Source organism: Neofelis nebulosa, chromosome 8 (assembly GCF_028018385.1).
Source record: "Neofelis nebulosa isolate mNeoNeb1 chromosome 8, mNeoNeb1.pri, whole genome shotgun sequence".
Classification (NCBI taxonomy): domain Eukaryota; kingdom Metazoa; phylum Chordata; class Mammalia; order Carnivora; family Felidae; genus Neofelis; species Neofelis nebulosa.
Window position 1 is genome coordinate 113,449,600 of NC_080789.1, and position 24,376 is coordinate 113,473,975.

General features: G+C 36.0%; 1 protein-coding gene across 7 annotated transcripts in view; it reads right to left on the minus strand.

The window, feature by feature from the left end:
- The window catches only part of LOC131483416 (coiled-coil domain-containing protein 7-like), a 282,146-nt gene that overhangs the window by 152,095 nt on the left and 105,675 nt on the right, over window positions 1–24,376 (minus strand). For 6 of the 7 annotated variants that reach the window (XR_009247653.1, XR_009247648.1, XR_009247651.1 and 3 more), the window contains 2 exons: window positions 16,152–16,217; window positions 184–402 (listed from right to left, as the gene is read on the minus strand). Coding sequence is in view for 1 of the 7 variants with exons in the window: in XM_058681527.1 (XP_058537510.1) it covers window positions 184–402; window positions 16,152–16,217 (285 nt within the window). In the remaining 6 variants the exon portion in view is untranslated. The remainder of the gene's footprint in view (window positions 1–183; window positions 403–16,151; window positions 16,218–24,376) is intronic. The other variant, XR_009247654.1, reaches the window with a different exon arrangement.

Sequence of the window (24,376 nt, forward strand, 5' to 3'; positions counted from 1 at the left end):
TAACCAAATGTAAAAGGCAAAAAGTCCAAGCCAAAACAAACAAACAAAAAAAACAGGGCACAGGATTTTTTAAAAAAACATATACAAATGGAGTAAACAAAAATATAAAAGACAAACTTCTTACAGCACATATTACCATTTTTCTTTCTTGTACTGTTTCCTCTATTTTGGTAAATTCCTTACCTGTGAATGTTCTTGGATTTTTGCATTTGTCTTTTGTCTACCTGAAGCTGTAACTAATGCTTCCCTTGTCTCTTTTTCCAATGGTATATGTTTTGAATCTTCAACTTTTATTTTGCTAATACCCATTTCCATTGTTGTCTTGGTCTTCTCTTCACTATTAAGTAATTCTTTCTCTTGATTTAGGAAACAGTCAAGTTGATGCTTAGCACTTTCAGCTTCCTGTTTGTAAAAAAGTAACCACTTATCAAGCATTTATTTGTGACATTTTTCTGACAATATTACAACTTTCAATAATCTCACTATATTCACGTCCACATTATTTTTCAACTTTATTTGTACTAAATTGGAGGAAGCTAAATTAAACCATGGCTATAATACACAGTTTAATCCATAATTAAAATTAAAAACTGTGAAAACATATTCCACTTTGAAGACTATTATTTTTTTTAAATACCTATTATTTTTTTAAAGCTCTAATTATTATAGAGGCATAATAAAGAATAAAAGGTATATATTATAAAATGTGATAGACTGTAACCAGGATAATTAATATCTATAATATCAAATAAAAGAAAATGTGGAAAATAATTTTTTCTAGAATATAATTTTTCTTTAAAAATGCCACTTTTAATAATTTTTTAGTTACTTAGATCAACAAAAATAAAGTTCACAAATAATCTCACCATAAACAGAAAACTCACTGTTAACATTTGATATATCTTTTTTCATTGTTTCTAAATATAACTAATACATATATGTATTTTTAAAATTTTTATCCATACTGGGTTCTACTATATATATACAATATGTTTTCTATTAAATAATGTTATAGATATGTTTCAATGACAATAAATAAACATCTAAATTAGAATAGCTAATGAAAGTATGTTTAATAGTATATTTTTATTTAGCAATATTTTTTATGAGTGGACAGTGGTAAATTTTTGCTCTCAAAATTTTTTATACTATACTTACTTGAACAAATCACTTTACACTCTTTTCTTCTTTATGATAAATTTTTATAAGTGCAATGATTCAATGAAAGGCCTATGTCATCCTCAAACTTTTGCTGTGTATTTTCTTACAGAAAAGTATTAATTCATAATAATAGAGTAGCATAAAAGATTACTCAATTCAACATACATCCACAAATACTAGACATTTCTGTTCTTAAGATTTTTACCGAAATGGTAGATAAAAAAAATTCTACCCACTATTATTTTAATTTTCATTTATTTGATAACTAGTGAGGTTGAATATATTCATATGCATTTACTACCCTTTTGTGTTTCTAAATTACCACCTGCCTAATTGTGTCCTTTGTCTATGTAGGGGAAGGGCTACTCATAATTTTCATATATTTGTAAAAGATATTCATATAAAACATTTTCTAAAGAATTGCAATTCTCTTTATATCTCATGATTTTTTACCATATAAAAGTTTTAAATTTATAGTAGCCAAATACACTAACATATTCCTTTGTTAGTAACATAATGCTTAGAAAACTTTGCTCTAGCCAAGACCATATAACTGCTACCCAGTATTTCTTCTAAGATCTTCATATGTCATTTATTAATTTTGATTCTTAAATCAACCTACAATTTATTTTGGTGTATCTCATGAATACATGAGAATTATTTTTTCATAGTGGTTTATTTTTTGTGACTATTTTACCTTTCTATGAAAAATTTTCTTTTTATTTATTTTTTTAATATGAAATTTATTGTCAAATTGATTTCCATAAACACCCAGTGCTCATCCCAACAGGTGCCCTCCTCAATGCCCATCACCGACCCTCCGCCACTTCCACCTCCCATCAACCCTCAGTTTGTTCTCAGTTTTTAAGAGTCTCTTATGCTTTGGCTCTCTCCCTAACATTTTTTTTCCTTCCCTCCCCCATGGTCTTCTGTTAAGTTTCTCAGGATCCACATAAGAGTGAAAACATATGGTATCTGTCTTTCTCTGTATGACTTATTTCACTTAGCATAACACTCTCCAGTTCCATCCACGCTGCTACAAAAGGCCAGATTTCATTCTTTCTCATTGCCACGTAGTACTCCATTGTGTATATAAACCACAATTTCTTTATCCATTCATCAGTTGATGAACATTAGGCTCTTTCCATAATTTGGCTATTGTTGAAAGTGCTGCTAAAAACATTGGGGTATATGTGCCCCTATACATCAGCAGTCCTGTATCCCTTGGGTAAATTCCTAGCAGTGCTATTGCTGGCTCATAGGGTAGGTCTATTTTTAATTTTGGGGGGAACCTCCACACTGTTTTCCAGAGCGGCTGCACCAGTTTGCATTCCCACTAACAGTGCAAGAGGGTTCCCATTTCTCCACATCCTCTCCAGCATCTATAGTCTCCTGATTTGTTCACTTTAGTTACTCTGACTGGTGGGAGGTGGTATCTGAGTGTGGTTTTGATTTGTATTTCCCTGATGAGGAGTGACGTTGAACATCTTTTCATGTGCCTGTTGGCCATCTGGATGTCTTCTTTAGAGAAGTGTCTATTCATGTCTTCTGCCCATTTCTTTACTGGATTATTTGTTTTTCAGGTGTGGAGTTTGGTGAGTTCTTTATAGATTTTGGATACTAGCCCTTTGTCTGATATGTCATTTGCAAATATCTTTTCCCATTCCGTTGGTTGCCTATTAGTTTTGTTGATTGTTTCCTTTGCAGTGCAGAAACTTTTTATCTTCATGAGGTCCCAATAGTTCATTTTTGCTTTTAATTCCCTTGCCTTTGGGGATGTGTCAAGTAAGGAATTGCTGCAGCTGAGGTCAGAGATGTTTTCTTTCCAGCTTTCTCCTCTAGGGTGTTGATGGTTTCCTGTCTCACACTCAGGTCCTTTATCCGTTTTGAGTTTGTTTTTGTGAATGGTGTAAGAAAGTGGTCTAATTTCATTCTTCTGCATGTTGCTGTCCAGTTCTCCCAGCAACATTTGTTAAAGACTGTCTTTTTTCCATTGGATATTCTTTCCTGCTTTGTCAAAGATTAGTTGGCCATAATTTTGTGGGTCCAATTCTGGAGTCTCTATTCTATTCCATTGGTCTATATGTCTGTTTTTGTGCCAATACCATGCTGTCTTGATGCTTACAGCTTTGTACTAGAGGCTAAAGTCTGGGATTGTGATGTTTCCCGCTTTGGTCTTCTTCAATATTACGTTGGCTATTCGAGGTCTTTTGTGGTTCCATACAAATTTTAGGATTGCTTGTTCTAGCTTCAAGAAGAATGCTGGTGCAATTTTGATTGGGATTGCATTGAATGTGTAGATTGCTTTGGGTAGTATTGATATTTTAACAATATTTATTCTTCCAACCCATGAGCACGGAATGTTTTTCCATTTCTTTGTATCTTCTTCAATTTCCTTCATTAGCTTTCTATAGGTTTCAGCATGCAGATCTTTTACATCTTTGGTTAGGTTTATTCCTAGGTATTTTATGATTCTTGGTGCAATTATGAATGGGATCGGTTTATTTGTCTTTCTGTTGCTTCATTATTAATGTATTAGAATGCAACTGATTTCTGTACATTGATTTTGTATCCTGCAACTTTGCTGAATTCATGTATCAGTTCTAGCAGACTGTCAGGTTTTCCATATATAATATCATGTCATCTGCAAAAAGTGAAAGCTTAACTTCATATTTGCCAATTTTAATGCCTTTGATTTCCTTTTGTTGTCTGATTGCTGATGCTAGGACTTCCAACACTATATTAAACAACAGTGTTGAGAGTGGATATCCCTGTAGTGTTCCTGATCTCAGGGGGAAAGCTCTCAGTTTTTCCCCATTGAGGATGATATTAGCTGTGGGATTTTCATAAATAGCTTTTATAATGTTTAAGTATGTTCCTTCTATCCCGACTTGCTCAAGGGTTTTTTATTAACAAAGAATCCTGAATTTTGTCAAATGGTTTTTCTGCATTGATTGACAGGATCATATGGGTTTTTTTCTTTTCTTTTTTCTTTTCTCTTCTCTTCTCTTCTCTTTTCTTTTCCTTTCTTTTCTTTCTTTTCTTGTCTTGTCTTGTCTTGTCTTGTCTTGTCTTGTCTTGTCTTGTCTTTTCAATGTGATGTATCACATTGATTGATTTGCAAATGTTGAACCAGCCCTGCAGCTCAGGAATAAATCCTACTTGATCATGGTGAATAATTCTTTTTATATGCTGTTGAATACGATTTGCTAGTATCTTGTTGAGAATTTTTGCGTCTATATTCAACAGAGATATTGGCCTGTAGTTCTTTTTTTTTTTTTTGCCGGGTCTCTGTCTGGTTTAAGAATCAAAGTAATACTGGCTTCATACAGTGAGTCTGGAAGTTTTCCTTCTCTTTATATTTTTTGGAACAGCTTGGGAAGGATAGGTATTATCTCTGCTTTAAATGTGTGGTAGAATTCCCCAGGGAAGCCATCTGGTCCTGGACTCCTATTTTTTGGGAGATTTTTGATGACTGATTCAATTTCTTTGCTGGTTATGGGTCTGTTCAAGTTTTCTATTTCTTCCTGTTTGAGTTTTGGAAGTGTATGGGTGCATAGGAATTTCTACATTTCTTCCAGGTTGTCCAGGTTGTTGGCATATAATTTTTCATAGTATTCCCTGATAATTGCTTGTATTTCTGAGGGATTGGTTGTAATAATTCCATTTTCATTTGTGATTTTATCTATTTGGGTCCTCTCTTTTCTTTTTGAGAAGTCTGGCTAGAGGTTTATCTATTTTGTTTATTTTTTCAAAAAACCAACTCTTGGTTTCATTGATCTGCTCTACGGTTTTTTTAGATTCTATATTATTTATTTCTGCCCTGATCTTTATTATTTCTCTTCTTCTTCTGGGTTTGGGGTGTCTGTGCTGTTATGCTTCTATTTCCTTTAGGTGTTCTGTTAGATTCTGTATTTGGGATTTTTCTTGTTTCTTGAGATAGGCCTGGATTGCAATGTATTTTCCTCTCAGGACTGCCTTCGCTGCATCCCAAAGCATTTGGATTGTTGTATTTTCATTTTCGTTTGTTTCCATATATTTTTTAATTCCTTCTCTGATTGCCTGGTTGACCCATTCATTCTTTAGTAGGGTGTTATTTAACCTCCATGCTTTTGGAGGTTTTCCAGACTTTTTCCTGTGGTTGATTTCAAGCTTCATAGCATTGTGGTCTGAAGTGTGCATGGTATGATCTCAATTCTTGTATACTTATCAAGGGCTGTTTTGTGACCTAGTATGTGATCTATCTTGGAGAATGTTCCATGTGCATTCAAGAAGAAAGTATATTCTGTTGCTTTGGGATGCAGAGTTCTAAATATATCTGTCAAGTCCATCTGATCCAGTGTATCATTCAGGACCCATGTTTCTTTATTGATCCTGTGTCCAGATGATTTATCCATTGTTGTAAGTGTGGTATTAAAGTCCCCTGCAATTACCACATTCTTATCAATAAGGATGCTTATGTTTGTGATTGTTTTATATATTTGGGGGCTCCTGTATTCGGTGCATAGACATTGATAATTGTTAGCTCTTCCTAATGGATAGTCCCCGTAATTATTATATAATACCTTTCTTCATCTCTTGTTACAACCTTTAATTTAAAGTCTAGTTTGTCTGATATAAGTATGGCTACTCCAGCTTTCTTTTGACTTCCAGTAGCATGATAGATAGTTCTCCATCCCCTCACTTTCAATCTGAAGGTGTCCTCAGGTCTGAAATGAGTCTCTTGTAGATAGCAAATAGATGAGTCTTGTTTTTTATCCATTCTGATACCCTATGTCTTTTGATTTGAGCATTTAGTCCATTTACATTCAGTGGTATTATTGAACAGTATGGTTTTAGGGTTTCTGTGTTATCTGTAGGTTTCATGCTTGTAGTGATGTCTCTGGTACTTTGTGGTCCTTGCACCATTCCACTCAGAGTCCCCCTTAGGATCTCTTGTAGGGCTGGTTTAGTGGTGATGAATTCCTTCAGTTTTTGTTTGTTTGAAAACCTTTATCTCTTCTTCTATTCTGAATGACAGACTTCCTGGATAAAGGATTCTCAGCTGCATATTTTTTCTGTTCATCACATTGAAGATAATCTGCCATTCCTTTCTGACCTGTCAAGTTTCAGTAGATCGGTCTGCCACTACTCTTATGTGTCTACCTTTGTAAGTTAGAGCCTGTTTATCCCTAGCTTCTTTCAGAATTTTCTCTTTATTCTTGTATTTTGCCAGTTTCACTATGATATGTCGTGCAGAAGATCGATTCAAGTTATGTCTGAAGGGAGTTCTCTGTGCCTCTAGGATTTCAATGCCTTTTTCCTTCCCCAGATCAAGGAAGTTCTCAGCTATGATTTATTCAAGTACACCTTCAGCCCCTTTCTCTCTCTCTTCTTCTTCTTCTGGAATTCCTATGACATGGATATTTTCCTGTTTGATTGCATCACTTAATTCTCTAATTCTCCCCTCATACTCTTGGATTTATTTCTTTCTCAACTTCCTCTTTTTCCATAATTTTATCTTCTAATTCACCTATTCTCTCCTCTGCCTCTTCAGTCTGTGCTATGGCCACCTCCATTTTATTTTGCACCTCATTTATAGCATTTTTTAGCTCCTCATGACTATTTCTTAGTCCCTTGATCTCTGTAACAATAGATTCTCTGCTGACCTCTATGCTTTTTTCAAACCCAGCGATGAATTTTATGAATATTGTTCTAAATTCTTATTCCATGATATTGCTTAAATTGTTTTTGATCAATTCGTTAGCTGTCACTACTTCCTGGAGTTTCTTTTGAGGAGAGTTCTTCCATTTCATCATTTTGTGTAGTCCCTGGGGTGGCTCCAAACTGCAGGGCACTTCCCCTGTGCTGTCCAGAGTAACTCGTGTTGGTGGGCAGGGCTGCAGTCAGACCCGATATCTTCCCCTAGCCCATTGCTGGGGCCACAGTCAGACTGGTGTGTACCTTATCTTCCTTTCTCCCAGGAATAGGACTCACTGTGGAGTGGTGTGGCCCCTGTCTGGGCTACTTGTACACTGCCAGGCTTGTGGTGCTGCTTTGATGGGATCTGGTGGATTAACCAAGGTGGATCTATAAGGTGCACAGGGGCAGGAAGGGCAGGCTTAGCTCACTTTGTGGTCTGTGGTCCCCTGTGGGAGGGGCCCTGCAGAATGTAGGGAGGGAGGCAGAATGTTGGAGGGATGGATCCCCAGAAGCACAGTGTTGGGCATTTGCGTGGTGCCAGCAAGTTCGGTGATGGGAACTGGTTCCCTTTGGAAATTCAGCTGGGGAATGGGAGAGGGAAATGGCACTTTCCAGCACCTTTGCTTCCCCGCCAAGCTGAGCTCTGTCTTCTGGGATACCTACCTGGTGTCCTCTTGCCATCCCCACTCTCTGAGAGCAGAGCTGTTGGCTTTTAATATTCCAGATGTTAAGTCCCGCTGTCTGTCAGAACTCACAGAGTCAGGCCCCTCTGCCTTTGCAAGCCAGACTTTGGGGGCTCTGCCTTTCCAGGTGGGCTGCCCCTCCACCACCCCGGCTCCCTCCCACCAGTCTGTGTAGCACACACCGCCTCTCCACCCTTCCTTCCCTCTTCCATGTCCCACTTGTCTATGCTTGGCTCTGCAGAGTCTGTTCTGCTAGTCTTCTGGCAGTTTTCTGGGTTATTTAGGCAGATGTGGGTGGAATCTAAGCAATGAGCAGGACGAGGTGAGACCAGCGTCTTCCTACACCACCATCTTCCCCTCTGAGTCTCAAGTCAGAGCTATAAAAAAAATTTTTCAAGGGCACCTGGTGGCTCAGTCAGTTGAGTCTGTGACTTGACTTAAACTCGGGTCATGATCCTGGGGTCATGGGATCCAGCCCTACATTGGACTGACTCCCCACTAAGCATGTAGCCTGCTTGGGATTCTGTCTGTCTCTCTCTCTCCCTCTGCCCCTCTGCCTCTCTCTCTTAGAAAAACTTTAAATAACTAAAACTATAAAATAATAAATTATTACATTCATTTGAATCTGTTTCTGGATTTTTCATTCAGTACCAAATCCAGTACTACATTGACTTAGTTATTATAGTGTTACATTACATAATGATTTTTGAATAACTAAATTCTTATTATTCTTTTGTATAATCACCAGTTTCATTTCTCAATATATCCTATAATAATTCTGTTAAGCTCAAAAATAATTCCACGTATACCTAGAAATAAATTGCTTTAAATATATATATCACTTTGGAAAAAATGGAACATTGAAATATTTATAATATTGAACCTTCGAAACCAAATATAAATTTCTATTTCTTCACTGTTCATCTATATCTCTCAGTAAAGTATATTTTTCTTCATATAAAACTCTGTATTTTTTGTTAAATATGCTACTGTAATATTATAAATAGAAATATCTCTATTATAGTTTCTAAATGGTTGTTTTGGATAAAAATAAAAATCTATTTTTTTTCTTTTGCTTTCTTTAGATTTTAATTCCAGTGTAGTTAATGTACAGTATTATAATAGTTTCAGGCATATAAAATGGTGATTCAGCAGTTCCACATATAACTCAGTGCTCATCCAGATTAGTGTACTCTTGATCCCCTCCAACTATTTCACCCATCCTTCCACCTACCTCCTTCTGGTAACCATCCATTTGTTCTCTATACTTAAGAGCCTGTTTTTTGGTTTGTCTCCCTCTTTTTTTTTCTTTTTTTTGTCTCTTAAATTCCACGTATAAGTGAAATCATATGGTAACTGTCTTTCTCTTATTTTACTTAGCATCATACTCTAGCTCTATCCATGCTGTTGCAAATGACAAGATTTCATTCTTTTTTATGGTTGAGTAATATTGCATTATATATACACACGTATGTGTGTTATATTTAACATCTTTATCTATTAATCTATCAATAGACATTTGAGGTGCTTTCATAGTTTGGCTATTGTAAATAATGCTGCAGTAAACATAGAGGTGCATATATCCCTTTGAATTGTTTTTCTTTTAATTTAGTGTTTTATATTCTTTGGGTAAAATACCCAGTGTACTAGATCATAAAGTAGTTCTATTTTTAATATTTTGAGGAACCACCATACTGTCTTCCACAGTGGCTGCACCAGTTTGTATTCCCAGCTGCAGTGTCCCAGGGTTCCTTTTTCTACACATCTTCACTGACACTTGATGTGTCTTGAGGATTTGATTTTAACCAATCTGACAGGGATGAGGTAATATCTCACTGAGGATTTGATTTTAACCAATCTGACAGGGATGAGGTTTTGATTTGCACTTCCCTGATGATGAGTATGTTGAGTGTGTTTTCATGCATCTGTTAGCAATCTAGAAGTCTTCTTTTGAGAAATGTCTGTTCATATATTCTGCCCATTTTTTAATTGGATAATGTGTTTTTTGAGTGCTGAGTTGTGTCAGTTCTTTATATATCTTCCATACTAACCCTTTATCAGATATGTCATTTGCAAATATCTTCTCCCATTCATAGGCAGCCTCTTAGTTTTGTTGCTTGTTTCTTCAATGTGTAAAAGCTTTTTATTCTGATGTAGTCCCAATAGACTATTTTTGCTTTTGTTTCCCTTGCCACAGGAGACCTATCTAGAAACATGTTGCCATGGCAGATGTCAGAGAAATTATTGCCTTTGCACTCTCTTCTAGGATTTTTATGATGTCAGGTCTCACATTTAAATCTTTAATCCATTTTGAATTTACTTTTGTGTATACTATGAGAAAATAGTTCAGTTTCATTTTTTTGCATGCAGCTGTCCAGTTTTCTCAGCACTATTTGTTGAAGAAACTTTTCCCCATTGCATATTCTTTCCTCCTTTTCCAAAGTTTAATTGACAATATAATTGTGGGTTTACTTCTGGGTTTTGTATTCTGTGCCATCGATCTAGGTGTCTATTTTTGTGCCAATACCATACTGTTTTGATTACTACAACTCTAAAATATAACTTGAAGTCGGGAACTGTGATACCTCCAGTTTTGTTTTTCTCTTCAAGATTTCTTTGGCTATTCAGGGTCTATTATGGTTCCTTACAAATATGTTTGCTGTGCCTGTGAAAATGCTATCAGTATTTTGATAGAGATTGCATTAAATCTGTAGATTGCTTTGGGTAGTACAGAAATTTTAAAAATATTTGTTCTTCCAATACATGAGCACGGAATGTCTTTCCATGTCTTTGTGTCATCATCAATTTCTTTCATCAATGTTTTATACTTTTCACTGTACAAGTGTTTCCCTTCTTCGGTTAGGTTTATTCCTAGGTATTTTATTATTTTTGGCACAATTCTAAATGGGATTATTTTCTTAATAGCTTTTTCTGCTGCTTCATTATTGGTGTATAGAAATGCAACAGATTTTTGTACATCAATTTTGTATACTGTGACTTTATTGAATTCATTTATCAGTTCTAGCAGGGTTTTTTTTTTGGTGGAATCTTTCAGGTTTTCAATATCATGTCATCTGCAAACAGTGAAAGTTTTACTTTTTCCTTGAAATTTTGGATGCTTTTTATTTCTTTTTGTTCTCTGATTGCTGTGGCTAGGACTTCCACTACTAAGTTGAATAAAAGTGGTGAGAGTGGACATCCTTGTCTTGTCCTGACCATAGAGGAAAAGCTCTCAGTTTTTCCCTATTTAGGATATAAAGTGTGGGTTTTTCATATAAAACTTGTTTCCTTGTTGATTTTCTGTTTATATGATCTATTCATTGATGTAAGTAGGGTGTTAAAGTTCCCTACTATTATTGTATTACTATCAACTAGTTCCTTTATGTTTGTTATTAATTATTTTATGTATTTAGGTACTCCCATGTCAGGTGCATAAATACTTAAAATTGTTGTATCTTCTTGTTGGATTTCCCTCTTTATTATTATATAGTGTCTTTCTTTGTCTCTTAATACAGTCTTTGTTTTAAGGTCTATTTTGTCTGATATAAGTATTGCTCCTCTGGCTTTTTTTTTTTTTTTGACATACATTTGCATGATAAGTATTTCTCCATCCACTTATTTTCAAACTGCAGGTGTCTTTAGGTCTAAATGGGTCTCTGGTAGGCAGCATATAGATGCATCTTGTTTTTATACCAATTCTAACATCCTATATCTTTGATTGGAGTGCTTAATCCATTTACATTCAAATTAGTCCATTTACATTCAAAGTAATTATTGATGGCTATGTATTTATGCAATTTTATTACTCAGTTTGTAGTTGTTTCTGAAGACTTTTCTCTGATTCTTTCTCGTCTTTCTTTCATGGTTTCCTGATTTTCTTTAGTGATATATTTGGATTTCTTTTCTTTATTCTTTGCATGTTTATTAGTGTTTTTTGATATGTGGTAACCTTTAGGTTTGTATATAACCTCTCCTGCAAATAGCAGTCTATATTAAGTTGATGGTTGTTTAATTTTGAACCCATTCTTTTCTCCTTTCCTCCCCACATTTCAGGTATATGTGTTATATTTTAGATTCTTTTTCTGTGAATTACTTGACTGATTTCTTATAGAAATATTCATTTTTACTCTTTTTATGTTTTCTGTCTTTATACTATCACTTGTGGTCCCTCCTTTCCACTCAACAACTCCCCTTTAATACTTCTTGCAGAGCTGGTTTAGTGGTCACACACTCCTTTAGTTTTTACTTGCCTGGAAAATTCTATTTCTCCTTCTATTCTGAATTATAGCCTTGCTAGATAGAGTATTCTTGGCTGCATATTTCACCCTTCAGCACTTTGAATATATCATCCCACTCCCTTCTGGTGTGCCAAGTTTCTGTTGAAAAATCTATTAGCCTAGTTGGTTTTCCTTTGTTGGTTAATGACTTCTTTTTTCTCACTGCTTTTAAGATATTTTTCTTTATCACTATATTTTGCAAATTTAATTACAATATGTCTTGGGGTAAGCCTGCTTTTGTTGATTCTGATGGGAGTTCCCTGTGCCTCCTGGATCTGGATGTCTGTTTCCTTCCCTAGATTAGGGAAGATTTAGCAATGCCCCCCCTTCCTCTTTCTTCTTCTGGGACTCCTATAATATGAATATTATTGCCTTTGATGGAGTCAGTAAGTTCCCTAAGTCTATTATCACTTTGTATAATTCTTTCACTCTTTTGTTCAGCTTCATAGCTTTCTATTATTTTGTCTTCTAGGTCATTAATTCATTCTTCTGCTTCTTTCAGCCTGCTGTTCATTGCATCGAGTATCTTTCTAATCTCACTTATTGTACTTTTCACCTCTGATTGATACTTCAACTGTCTTATTTCTGTGGTAAGGATCTCACTGATTGATGTCTTCCATTCTTTTCTCAAGCCCAGTGAGTATCCTTATCATTGTTGCTTTAAATTCTCCATCAGGCATGTTACTTATATCTGTTTCACTTAGATCTCTAACCATGGACTTATCTTCTTTTGTTTGGGATAAATTCCTCCATCTTTGCATTTGGTCTAAGTCTCTACCTTCTTCTGTGTGCTAGAAAAGCCACTTATGTCTCCAGCTTCTGAAGGTATTGGCCTTATGAAGAAGAGGTCATGTACTGTCCAGGGCCTCGCGCTTCAGGGAGGGTCTCTGGTGTGTGCTGCACGCACTCTGCTGTTCTGTTCTGGCTGCTCTATCCTTCAGGCAAGTCATCTACAGAGGCTCTCCTTGCTTGCTACAGGCAGTGTTTGATCCTTGACCTGAATGTGGTGAGTTTTAATTAAGTGTGCTCTGGTTTCCTTGTGAAATGAGAACTGTCTCCACCTCACTGGAACTGAGAAACCTCTTTGGTTGAGAGACGTGATGTGGGCAGGAATTTGTGCTGGTCTTCTGGGAGAGGGGCCAACTGTAATGGGACTGAGGTAAGTGTGACTGGGAAGGGCAGTTGCACTGGAATACAGGGGAATGGGGCTTAAGGTAAGCAAATTTAGATTTCTAGTGTCCACACTGCACTACTTCCCACAGGTAGCTCTGTGTTTATGCTAAGGGGTAGGTCAGAGAAATGATGGCCAGCTCCTTTGCCCCACAGAGAGGTGTCTCTATGAATGCTTCCTCTCATTATTGCTCTTCTTAGAGCACTCCCCACTGTGTACCCCAGGTGCTCTTTAGATCACTGGTTCCACACTGTATGTCTCCAATTTGTTTGTCTGCCTTCTCTCCAGGAACAGTACACTGCCCTCTGGGCTCTATCCCAGCTAAGCCTGCTAACTTTTAAAACTCCAGGCTTTAAGCTCTGCTCATTGTAAGAATTCATTAAATCCAGCCCCTCTTGTTTTCCAAGCCACTGGGCTTTGGGGAGACATTCTTCTGTGCATTTCCTTGCATATCTTTCTCTCCCTCACCCTTCTTCATTACCACAGCTACTTCCCTTCTACTACAGTCAGGATCTGTTTCTCCCCTAAACCACATCTTTGCACTTTCTATTATCTTTGATGTAGCTTCTATCTTTAGTTGTGGAGTTTGTTCTGTCAGTCTTCAGGTCAATTTCTGGGGCATTTAAGAGTGATTCCATAGTTATCTAGCTACATTTTTGAGACAAAGTGAGTCTAGGGTCCTCCTATTCTGCCACGATCTCCCTGTCTCCTCTCTTGCTGCTTTAAAAAAATTTTTCTGTATCACTACTTTTTGCCATTTTGATTACCATGTGTTCAATCCAGATCCAGGAGAATCTAGATATCTATTTCCTTCCTCAGATTAGGGAAGTTTTCAGCTATTATTTTTTCAAATAAATTTTCTGCCCCCTTTTGTCTCTCCTTCTTCTTGGATCCCATACTGAAAATATTATGCTTGATCAAGTCACTGAATTTCCTTAACTCTATTCTCATTTTGCATAATTTCTTTTTCTCTTAACTTGCTCAGCTTGATTGCTTTCCATTACTCCATGACTCTTCCAGGTCATTAATTTGTTCCTCTGCTTCCTCTAGTCTGCTATTTTGTCCATCATGAGGTTTTTTTTCTTTTTTTTTTTTGTAATGTTTATTTATTTTTGAGAGAGAGAGAGAGAGAGAGAAGGAGGGAGGGAGCAAGAGAAGGACAGAGAGAAGGGGAGACACAGAATCCAAAGCAGGCTCCAGGCTCTGAGCTATCAGCACAGAGCCCAACATGAGGCTCAAATCCACAAACTGTGAGATCATGATCTGGGCCAAAGTCAGCCACTTAACTGACTGAGCCACTCAGGCACCCCGCCATGTGTATTTTTAATTTCAATTAGCATGTTCTTGGGTCTCTGCTTGGTTCTTTTTTATCTCTTTCTTAAGAGTCTCACTCATGTCTTCTACTCTTTTCTCAAGTCGAATGAGTATCATTATAATCATTACTTTAAGTTCTCTATCAGGCATAACACTTATATCTGTCTCACTTAGGTCTCCTGCTATGATTTTTGTCCTAGTCTTTCATTTGGGATATATTCCTCTGTCTCCTCGTTTCACCTAACTCTGTGTGTCTGCTTCTGTATTTTAGGAAAGTCAGCTACATCTCCTGCTCTGAAAAGTGGCCTTATGAAGAAAAGATCCTGTAGTGCCCCAATGTAGTGTCCCCTGTCCCAAGAAACTGGTGCTCAGGGGGTATCTCCTATGTGTGTTATATATACCCTCCTGTTGTGTCCTAGCCACTTTTTCCTTCACTCCAGTTATCTGCAGAGGTTCTCTTTGCCTGCTGTTGGAAGTGTTTGGTCCCTGGCCATGGAGGAGCACATTTTATAAGATGCACAGCAGTCTGCTTGTGAAATAAGACCTGCCAGCATTGCCAGGACCAGTGCTGTATGGGTGGGGTGCACAATTTTAACAAGGTTACACCTTGGGCTTCCACAGACCTGCCACCACTGCCAGGACCAATGCCCCACAAAACGAGCAGGCCAAGAGACAAGGTGTTGGTGATGGTTGCATGGGTCTTCTGGGGAAAGGGACCCACAGTACCAGGACTGAGGTAAATGTGATGACGAAGGTTGAGTCTGGTGAAGGGTGAGGGGTTGAGGCTTGGTGTAAGCAAGTTAGATAGTGAATGTTGGCACCATACTGGTTCCAGCAGGTGGCTCTGTGTTTATGCTAGAGGGTAAATAACTCTCCTTCCCATATACTCCAGGCATTTTTCAAACTGTGCTTCTTTCTACAGGTTATTTGTTGTGCTGTCTCTTTAAGGGCAGGACTCAGCTTCCTAATGCCCTCTGGGTTCTCCCAGAGCCAGCCCGCTAATTTTTAAATTTCTAGGCCATAAGTCCTGCTACTTGTAAGAACTCATGAAATTTGGAGCCTCTTGTTTTCAAAACCAAATGTTATAGAAATTCATCTTTCCCATGTGGGCTCCCCAGTGTGACAATCTGTTTCTCTTCCTTCTCTTCATCCATTGTATCCCTCCCTTCTTGGGACATGTCCTCACTCTTACCCTCTTCAATGTGGCCTCTGTTCTACCTTTACTCATGGAGTTTGTTCTGCCAGGCTTCACATTGTTTTCTGGATTATTTGTGCTGATATAAGTGTTATCTAGCTGTATCTGGAGTGAAGTATGCTTACAGTCCTCCTATTCCACCATTTTCCCAGCCTTCTTCTATTGCTTTTTTATATCTATTTTGTCCTCAGCCAGCTTTTTGAATTATATCATTAATAAATTTGTGTATTATCTTGCATTTTTCCAAAGGAAAATTAATATACAAATAATCATACTTTTGTCTATCCACTTATGAAAATGTTTGTAGCTTTTTCCTTTCTTTGATCATTTAACACAAATTTCAAAGAGTGGTAAAAAACCAGCATCCTAGTTTAATTGAGTTTAGTTGGAATGCCTGCAGGATTTCACATATAACAGTGTCTCAGCTTGAAATAGATTTATTTGATTAAGCAAGTTTACTGTTCTTTCTACCTAGTTTACCATTTTTAATAAGAATGAGTATTAAATTTTATTAATATATCCTAATACATAAAATGAATACTTTAAATCTGGCAAAAAGTACAACACATAAACCTATTCATTTTCAAGGTCAAAATCATTCATTTAGAAGATGTTTACAGATATTTCCTTCATTTGTTAACAATTTTAAAAGAACCTATATCATTTACCTGTAAAGCCTGTTTCAATTGTTCCTGAAGGACTTTGTTCTCAACTTCCAGAGCAAATGCTACTTTCTGTGATATAATATAAAGGAAAAATATATTCATTTTAGTAGCTCTGTTTCTATAAATTAATTGTTACAATTATCATCTATCTATAATCCACAGATAGCCAAGATGATGATTTGAACATACACATTTATTCACATATTTCTGTGGCATAATGGTGGATAATTTCTGCAGCTGTAGCTTCCTATTGATTTTGTATAGGAAAAATGACCTTGAATCTGGTAAATTATAACTACAATAAGCTAAATATTTCATATCTCTGCTTCTCTAGACCTGATATATTTAAATATAAACATTTCAAATTTTATGAAAAAAAGCAACTCTACTCTTAACAGAAAATAAACACAGTTCTGAGTTTGTGTGAATGAATGGACTCTGTTACACATGAAATGTATCAAAAATTCTCCATGAGATGGGAGACAGTTTGAGGAACCATATCTAAGATCCCCTGTTCTGCTTCTGGTACAGCAGAGAAAGTTGCTAGTGAACAGACCCTACCACACATAAAAACTACAAACTCAAAACAAAAACAAATATCAACACTGAAGAGAAACCAAAAATAAGTAGATTATTGAGAGAAAGTAACACTTGGAAGAAGAAAAGAGTCCTAGGTAAAATTCTTATTTCCTGGCTTGTAATCTGAAGTCAAGCACTACATGAGCCAGACAGGGCACCTAATAGCTAATAGAAAGCAATTTTTAGACCTTATAAACCAGGGGAAGGAAATCACTGCAAAACTTAGGGCAAGTCATACAAAGAAGAGAGCTTGATTGAGATAAGGAGCCCCAAACTCTGTATAAACCCTGCCCAAATCTCACTCAAGCCCAAACCACATATGCATAGGGAAGACTCTAAGAAGCCTATCAAAAGCTAAAAGAACTGAATGCAATTTGAGCTCCTCCTAAACACAGAATTTTCATTTTGCATCCAAAAACATTATTTATATATTAAAACAAAACAAGACAAAGTAGGACTAACCGTACTAGAAGAATATAGTAGAATCAAGAGCTTAAAGATGATATTCCCAATATTCAGTAATTTATAATTACTTGACATTTGAAGAAACAGCAAAATGAGACTTACTCAACAGATAAAAATAATCTACAGAGAGTGATCCCAAGACAGATTCTACTTTAAAGTTAGTGTAGAAGAATTTTAAATCAACTATTATTACAAAACCCAAAGTAAGAGAAAATATGTTCATAATGAATGAAATAATAAAAATCTTGGTAGATTAATACAAACTATAAAAATACCCAATGTAAATTATAGTAGAAAAAAATACAGCACCTGAATTTTTAAAAAATGTAATTGATGAGCCTAGGTAGGAGCAAATAGGATAAGACAGTGGGAAAAGTCAGGCCATTTGAAGATATATCAGTAGAAAATACCTATCTAAAGACAAAGAGAACAAAGATTTTTAAAATGAAGAGGGACTGAGGAACATAAGGGATACTATCAAAAATCTAACACGTAATTTTATTCCCATAAGGAAAAGAGAGAGTGATAGAAAAAGTAATGAAATAATACCTGAAATTTTCCCAAATTTTCATCAGAGTGAAATGCTGAAAACCAAGTAAAATGAGAAAAATCTTAAAAGTAGACAAAGACAATGCCAAATTACACACAGATAAATGATTATTTGAATGACTGTCTCTCATCAGAAAAATATGATCTCCAAATGAAAACAGAAAACCATCTTTAAAATAGAGAACAAATGTTTCTCTTCTGAAAAAATTATTTTTAGAAACTAAAAAATGTTTTAAATCTACATTTTTATTCTCATTGAAATCTGAGAGGACACAGTATCTATAAAAATAGAAACAGGTAATAATGAAGACAAAAACAACTCTTCTAGCTACTGCTCAAGAGCTCTCTACATATGATTTATGTGTTGAAAAAACTCACATTCATAAACAGGCATAGAAATATAATAAGCCATCTAATGGGATTAAGCAACTTCAGAGAGGGAGACCAAGCTGAACAATCCAAGGAGGCATCTCCATTAAGGCAGCTCTAAAGGGACAGACAGAAAATAACTACAAAAAAAAAAAAAATTAGAACTCAGAGAGCTCTGATGGATGCAATTATTTTTTTAAACATGTTTTTAACTTAAAATGTCAAGAGGAAAGACTGTTGGGCTTCCTGGGAAGATGACAGAGTAGGAGGACCCTAAACTCACCTCATCCCACAGATACAACTAGATAACACACCAGTGCAAATAACCCAGACAAAGACCCAAAGACTAGAAGCAAAAATCCACAACTAAATGTAGACAAAAGGCTAGTACATCAAAGAGGGTAGAAAGGGCAGAGATGCTGTAAGGACCTAAATGGACAGCAGACCACCCATGGGAGGGAAGGATCTGTGGGTGCATAGAGTGGTGAGAAACAGACTGTCAACACAGAGAGCCTGAATGGGGAAGTTGAATTCCCGTAGCATTTGGCGTTGAAAATCAGAGGAGCCTGGGGCACCCAGATGGCTCAGTGGTTTGAGTGTCGGACTTCAGCTCAGGTCATGATCTCACAGTGCATGAGTTCAAGCCCTGCATACGGTTCTCTGCTGTCAGCACAGAGCCCACTTCAGATCCTCTGTTCCCCTCTCTCTCTGCCCCTCTCTAGCTGGTGCTATCTCTCTCAAAATCAATAAATAATTTTTTTTAAATATGAAAATCAGGGGGGCTGGATTTCATGAGTTCTTACAACCATCAGGACTTAAACCCTAGAACTTTCAAAAATCAGTAGTTCCACTCTGGCAGAGTCTGGAGGGCATGCATTAGGAAGCTGAGTCCCCAGTCTTAAAGAGACAGTGAAACATCTGGGAAGATATACAACTTAGAAGCAGCAGTTGCAAAAATACCTGGGGTATGTAGGAGGGAGATTTAGTAATCTCAGAGTTCACTGATGGACTTCTCCAGGAAAAAAAGGAGCTGGCAGGTGATATTTCCCTCCCTCTCCCACAGTATAGTCACACAGCCACCTGCAGGAACCAGCCAGGCACTGGCATTCACTACCTAACCTCCCTATACCATGCTTTGCCCCCTCCAGCTGAGTCTACCTCAGTCCTAAAACTACAGGTCCCCTCCCCATAAAACTGGTGCAAACCTTGTCAATTGCATCTCCCAACCTCGTACAGAGGATGAATGCACCTCATTAAAATGGTAGCTCCTGAGCAGCCTTGGCTGTCACAGTCTCAGAACGGGCTGCAAACCCCTTGTGGAAGATGACAGAGACAGCCTTGTTAAAATAGTGTCCCACCCACTACTTTCAAGAGGAAGAGTTGTAGCTGAGTTTCCTAAAACACAGAAACAGACACACAGAGATAGGCAAAATGAGGAGACAGAAGAATATGTCCCAAATGAAAGAACAGGTCAAAATTACAGCAAGAGACCTAAGTAAAAAAGGTGTAACTATTATGCCTGATAGAGAATTAAAAATAATGATTATAAGGATACCCACTGGACTTGAGAAGAAGAGTGGAAGACATCAGTAAGACCCTTAACAAAGAGATAAAAAAAGAACCAAGCAGAGACCCAAGAACACACTAATTAAAATTAAAAATAGACATGATGGAATAAATAGCAGGCTAGAGGAAGCAGAGGAACAAATTAATGGCCTAGAAGACAGAGTAATGGAAAGTAATCAACTTAAGCAAGTGAGAGAAAAAAATAAACAAAATGAGAATAGATTTAGGAAACTCAATGACTTCATCAAGCATAATATTTTCAGCATAGGGATCCTAGAAGAAAGAGAGACAAAAGGGGGCAGAAAATTTGTTTGAAGAAATAATAGCTGAAAACTTCCCTAATCTGGGAAAGGAAACAGATATCTAGATCCAGAAGGGACAGAGATGCCTCAACAAAATCAACCCAAGGAGGTCCACACCAAGACACATGCTAATCAAACTGTTGTGACAAAGAAAAAAAATTTTAAAGCAGCAAGAAAAAAGAAGACAGTTACATGCAAGGGAAACCCTGGAAGGCTATCAGCAGGTTTTTCAGCAGGACCTTCACAGGACAGAAAGGAGTAGCGTGATATATTAAAAGTGTTAAAAGGAAGAAATCCACAGCCAATAATACCCTATTCAGTAAGGCTATGATTCAGAATAGAAGGAGAGTTAGTGAGTTTCTCAAACAAATAAAAACTAAAGGAGTTCATGCCCACTAGAACAGCTCTAAGAAATATTAAAGGGGACTCTTAGAGTGGAAAGGAAAGACTGTAAGTAAGAATATGAATAGTGAAAAACACAAAAGAAGTAAAAATAAGTATATATCTGTTCAAGGGATATATTTGTTCAAGGGATTCACAAAATAATTTAAAATATGACATTACACACCTTAAATGGGGGTGGAAGAGTAAAGAATGGGTTCCAATTTAAGTGACCATCAACATAATACAGACTGTTACATGCAGAAGATGTTATACACAAACGTAATGGTAATCACAAACCAAAAATGAGTAATAAATATGCAAGGAATAAAAAGAATGGAATCCAAGTACATCACTAAAGAAAGACAGCAAATGATTAAAAACAGCAAGGGATAAAAGAATCAGAGAAAACCTGTAGAAACAACCACAAAACATGTAACAAAATGGTTGAGCGTAAATGGACTAAATGCTTGAATCAAATGACACAGAGACAGAGAGAACTAAAAAACCAAGATTCATTCATATGCTTCCTACAAGACACTAATTTCAGACCTAAAGACACCTGTAGATTGAAAGTGAAGGAATGGAGAAACATCATGCAAATGGATGTCAAAAGAAAGCTTAAGTAGCAATATTTATGTCAGACAAAATAGACTTTAAAAAAGAGTTTAACAAGAGATAAAGAATAATACTACATAAATAATAAAAGTGGACAATCCAACAGAAGATACAACAATTTTGTATATATTGTACAATGTTGTAAATATTTATGCACTTAACATGGAAGCACTGAAATATGCAAAAGTTAATAACAAAAATAAAGGAACTAATCAGTAGTAATATAATAATAGAAGAGGGCTTTAACATCCCACTTACATTTATGAACAGATCATCCAAACATAAAATCCACAAGGGAAAAATTGGCTTTGAATGACATGTTGGACCAGATGGACCTGACAGATATATCCAAAACACTCCATCATATAACAGTAGAATACACATTCTTTTCAAGTAAACATGGAACATTCTCCATAGTTGATCACATATTAGGCCACAAACAAATTCAAGAAATTCCAAGATATCATGGTCATACCATGCAACTTTTCTGACCACAATGCTATGAAACTAGAAATCAACCACAAGAAAAATATGGAAAGACCACTAATATATGGAGGTTAAATAACATGCTACTAAACAATTAATGGGTCAGCCATGAAATCAAAGAAAAAATTAAAAATTACATGGAGACAAATGAAATGAAAATATAATAGTACAAAATTTCGGGATCCAGCAAAGGTAGTTCTAACAGAAAAGTTTATAGCAAAATATACCTACCTCAAAAAGGAAGAAAAATCTCAAACAACCTAACCTTACACCTAAAGGAGTTAAAAAAGAAGAACAAACAAAACCCCAAAACAGCAGAAGGAAGAAAACAATAAAGATTAGAGCAGAAATAAATGATATAGAATCTAAAAAATAAGAGAACAAATCAATGAAACCAGGAGCTGGCTCTTTGAAGAGAGGGACAAAATTGGTAAACCTGTAGACAGACTCATAAAAAAAAGAGGTGGTACTCTAATAAAACTCTAAATCACAAGTGAAAGAGAAGAAACAGCAATCAGCACCACAGTAATACAAAAAATATAAGGTAATATTATGAAAATTTATATTCCAACAAATTGGACAACCTGGAAGAAATGGATAAATTCCTAGAAACTTATAACCTACCAAAACTGAATCAAGAAGAAAGAGAAAATTTGAACAGACTGATTACCAGCAAAGAAATTGAATCAGTAATCAAAAAAATCCCAACAAAGAAAAGTCCAGGACCAGAGGGCTTCACAGGTGAATTCTACAAAACATCTAAAGAAGAGTTAATACGTATTTTTCTCAACAAATAAAAGACAAAGAAAAACTTCCAAATTCATTCTATAAGGCCAGCATTACCACAAAAAAGAGAACTATCATCCTAGTATCTCTGATGAACACAAATGCAAAAATCCTCAACAAAACACTAGCAAACCAAATCCAACAATACATTAAAAACATCATTCACCACAATCAAGTGGGATTTATTACTGTGATGCAAGGTTGGTTCAATATTCGCATGCTATATAACATCAATAAGAGAAAGGATAAAAACCATATGATCATTCCAATAAATGCAAAAAAAGCATTTGATAAAGTATAACATCCATTCATGATAAAAACTCTAAACCAAGTAGTTTAGCAGGAACATACCTCAAGTTAATAAAGGCCTTAAATGAAAAATCCACAGCAAACATCATACTCAATGGTGAATGACTGAGAGATTTTCCCCTAAAGTCAGAAACAACACCAGGATGTCCACTCACATCACTTTTATTCAATATAATACTGGAAGTCCTAGCCACAGCAATCAGACAACAAAAAGAAATAAAAGGCATCCAAATTTGTAAGGCAGAAGTAAAACTTTCACTATTTGCAGATGACATGATGCTATACATAGAAAATCTGAAAGACTCCACAAAAAAACTACCAGAACTGATTGATTTAGTAAAGTCATGGAACACTAAATATACAAAAATCTGTTTAATTTCTATACACTAATAATGCAGCAGCAGAAAGAGAATTTCAGAAAATAATCCCATTTATAATTGCATCAAAATCAAAAGATACCTAGGAATAAACTTAACCAAAGAGGTGAAAGACCTGTACTCTGAAAAGTATAAAACATTTATGAAAGAAATTGACAATGACACAAAGAAATGGGAAGACATAGCACACTCAAGGTTTGGAGGAACAAATATTGTTTAATGTCTATAGTACATAAAGCAATCTACACATTTAATGCAATCCCTATCAAAATACTAACAGTATTTTTCACAAAACTATAACAATCCTAAAATTTGTATGGAACCACAAAATACCTAAAATAGCCAAAGAAATATTGAAATTGAAAAGGCAAAGCTGGAGGTATCACAATTCCAGACTTCATGTTCCATTACAAAGCCACAGTAATCAACACAGTATGGTACTGACACAAAAACAAACAAACAGATCAATGGAACAGAATAGAAGACACAGAAACACAATTATAATGGTCAATTAAACCTTGACAAAGGAGGAAACAATATGCAAAGAAAGAGACATTTTCTCCAAAAAATAGGGTGGGAAAACTAGACAGCAACATAAAAAAGAATGAAATTGGACCACTTTCTCACAGCATACACAAAAATAAACTCACAATGGATTAAACACCCAAGTATGAGACAAGACCATAAAAATCCCAGAAGAGAGCACAGGGTTTAATTTCTCTGACATTGGCGATAGCAATGTGTTTGTAGATATGTCTCCCAAGGCAAGGGAAACAAAAGCAAAAATAAACTATTGGGACTTCATCAAAATAAAAATCCTCTTCACAGTAAAGGAAAAAATCAACAAAAGTAAAATGCAACCTATGGAATGGGAGAAGACATTTGCAAATAACATATCTGATAAAGCGTTGGTATCCAACATGAATAAAGACCTGATACAACTCAACACCCAAAAACCAAATAATCCAATTTAAAAATGGACAAAAGATATGAACAGATATTTCTCCAAAGAAGACATCCAGATGGCCACCAGATACATGAAAAGATGCTCAACACCAGTCATCATGAGGGAAATGCAAATTAAAGCTACATTGAGGTATCATCTCACACCTGTCAGAATGACTAAAATCAATAACAAGAAACAACAGGTGCTGTCAAGGATGGGGAGAAAAAGAAACCCTGGTGTACTTTTGGTGGGAATGCAAACTGGTGCAGCCCTTGTGGAAAAAAGCATGGAGGTTCTTCAAAAAGTTAAAATTAGAACTATCTTATCATCCAATAATCCCACTACTGGGTATTTACCAAAAACTACAAAACACTAATTCAAAGAGATACATGCACCTCTATGTGTATTTCAGCATCATTTACAATAGCCACATTATTGAAGCAGCTCAAATGTCCATCAATAGGTGAATGGATTTAGAAGATGTGGATATATATA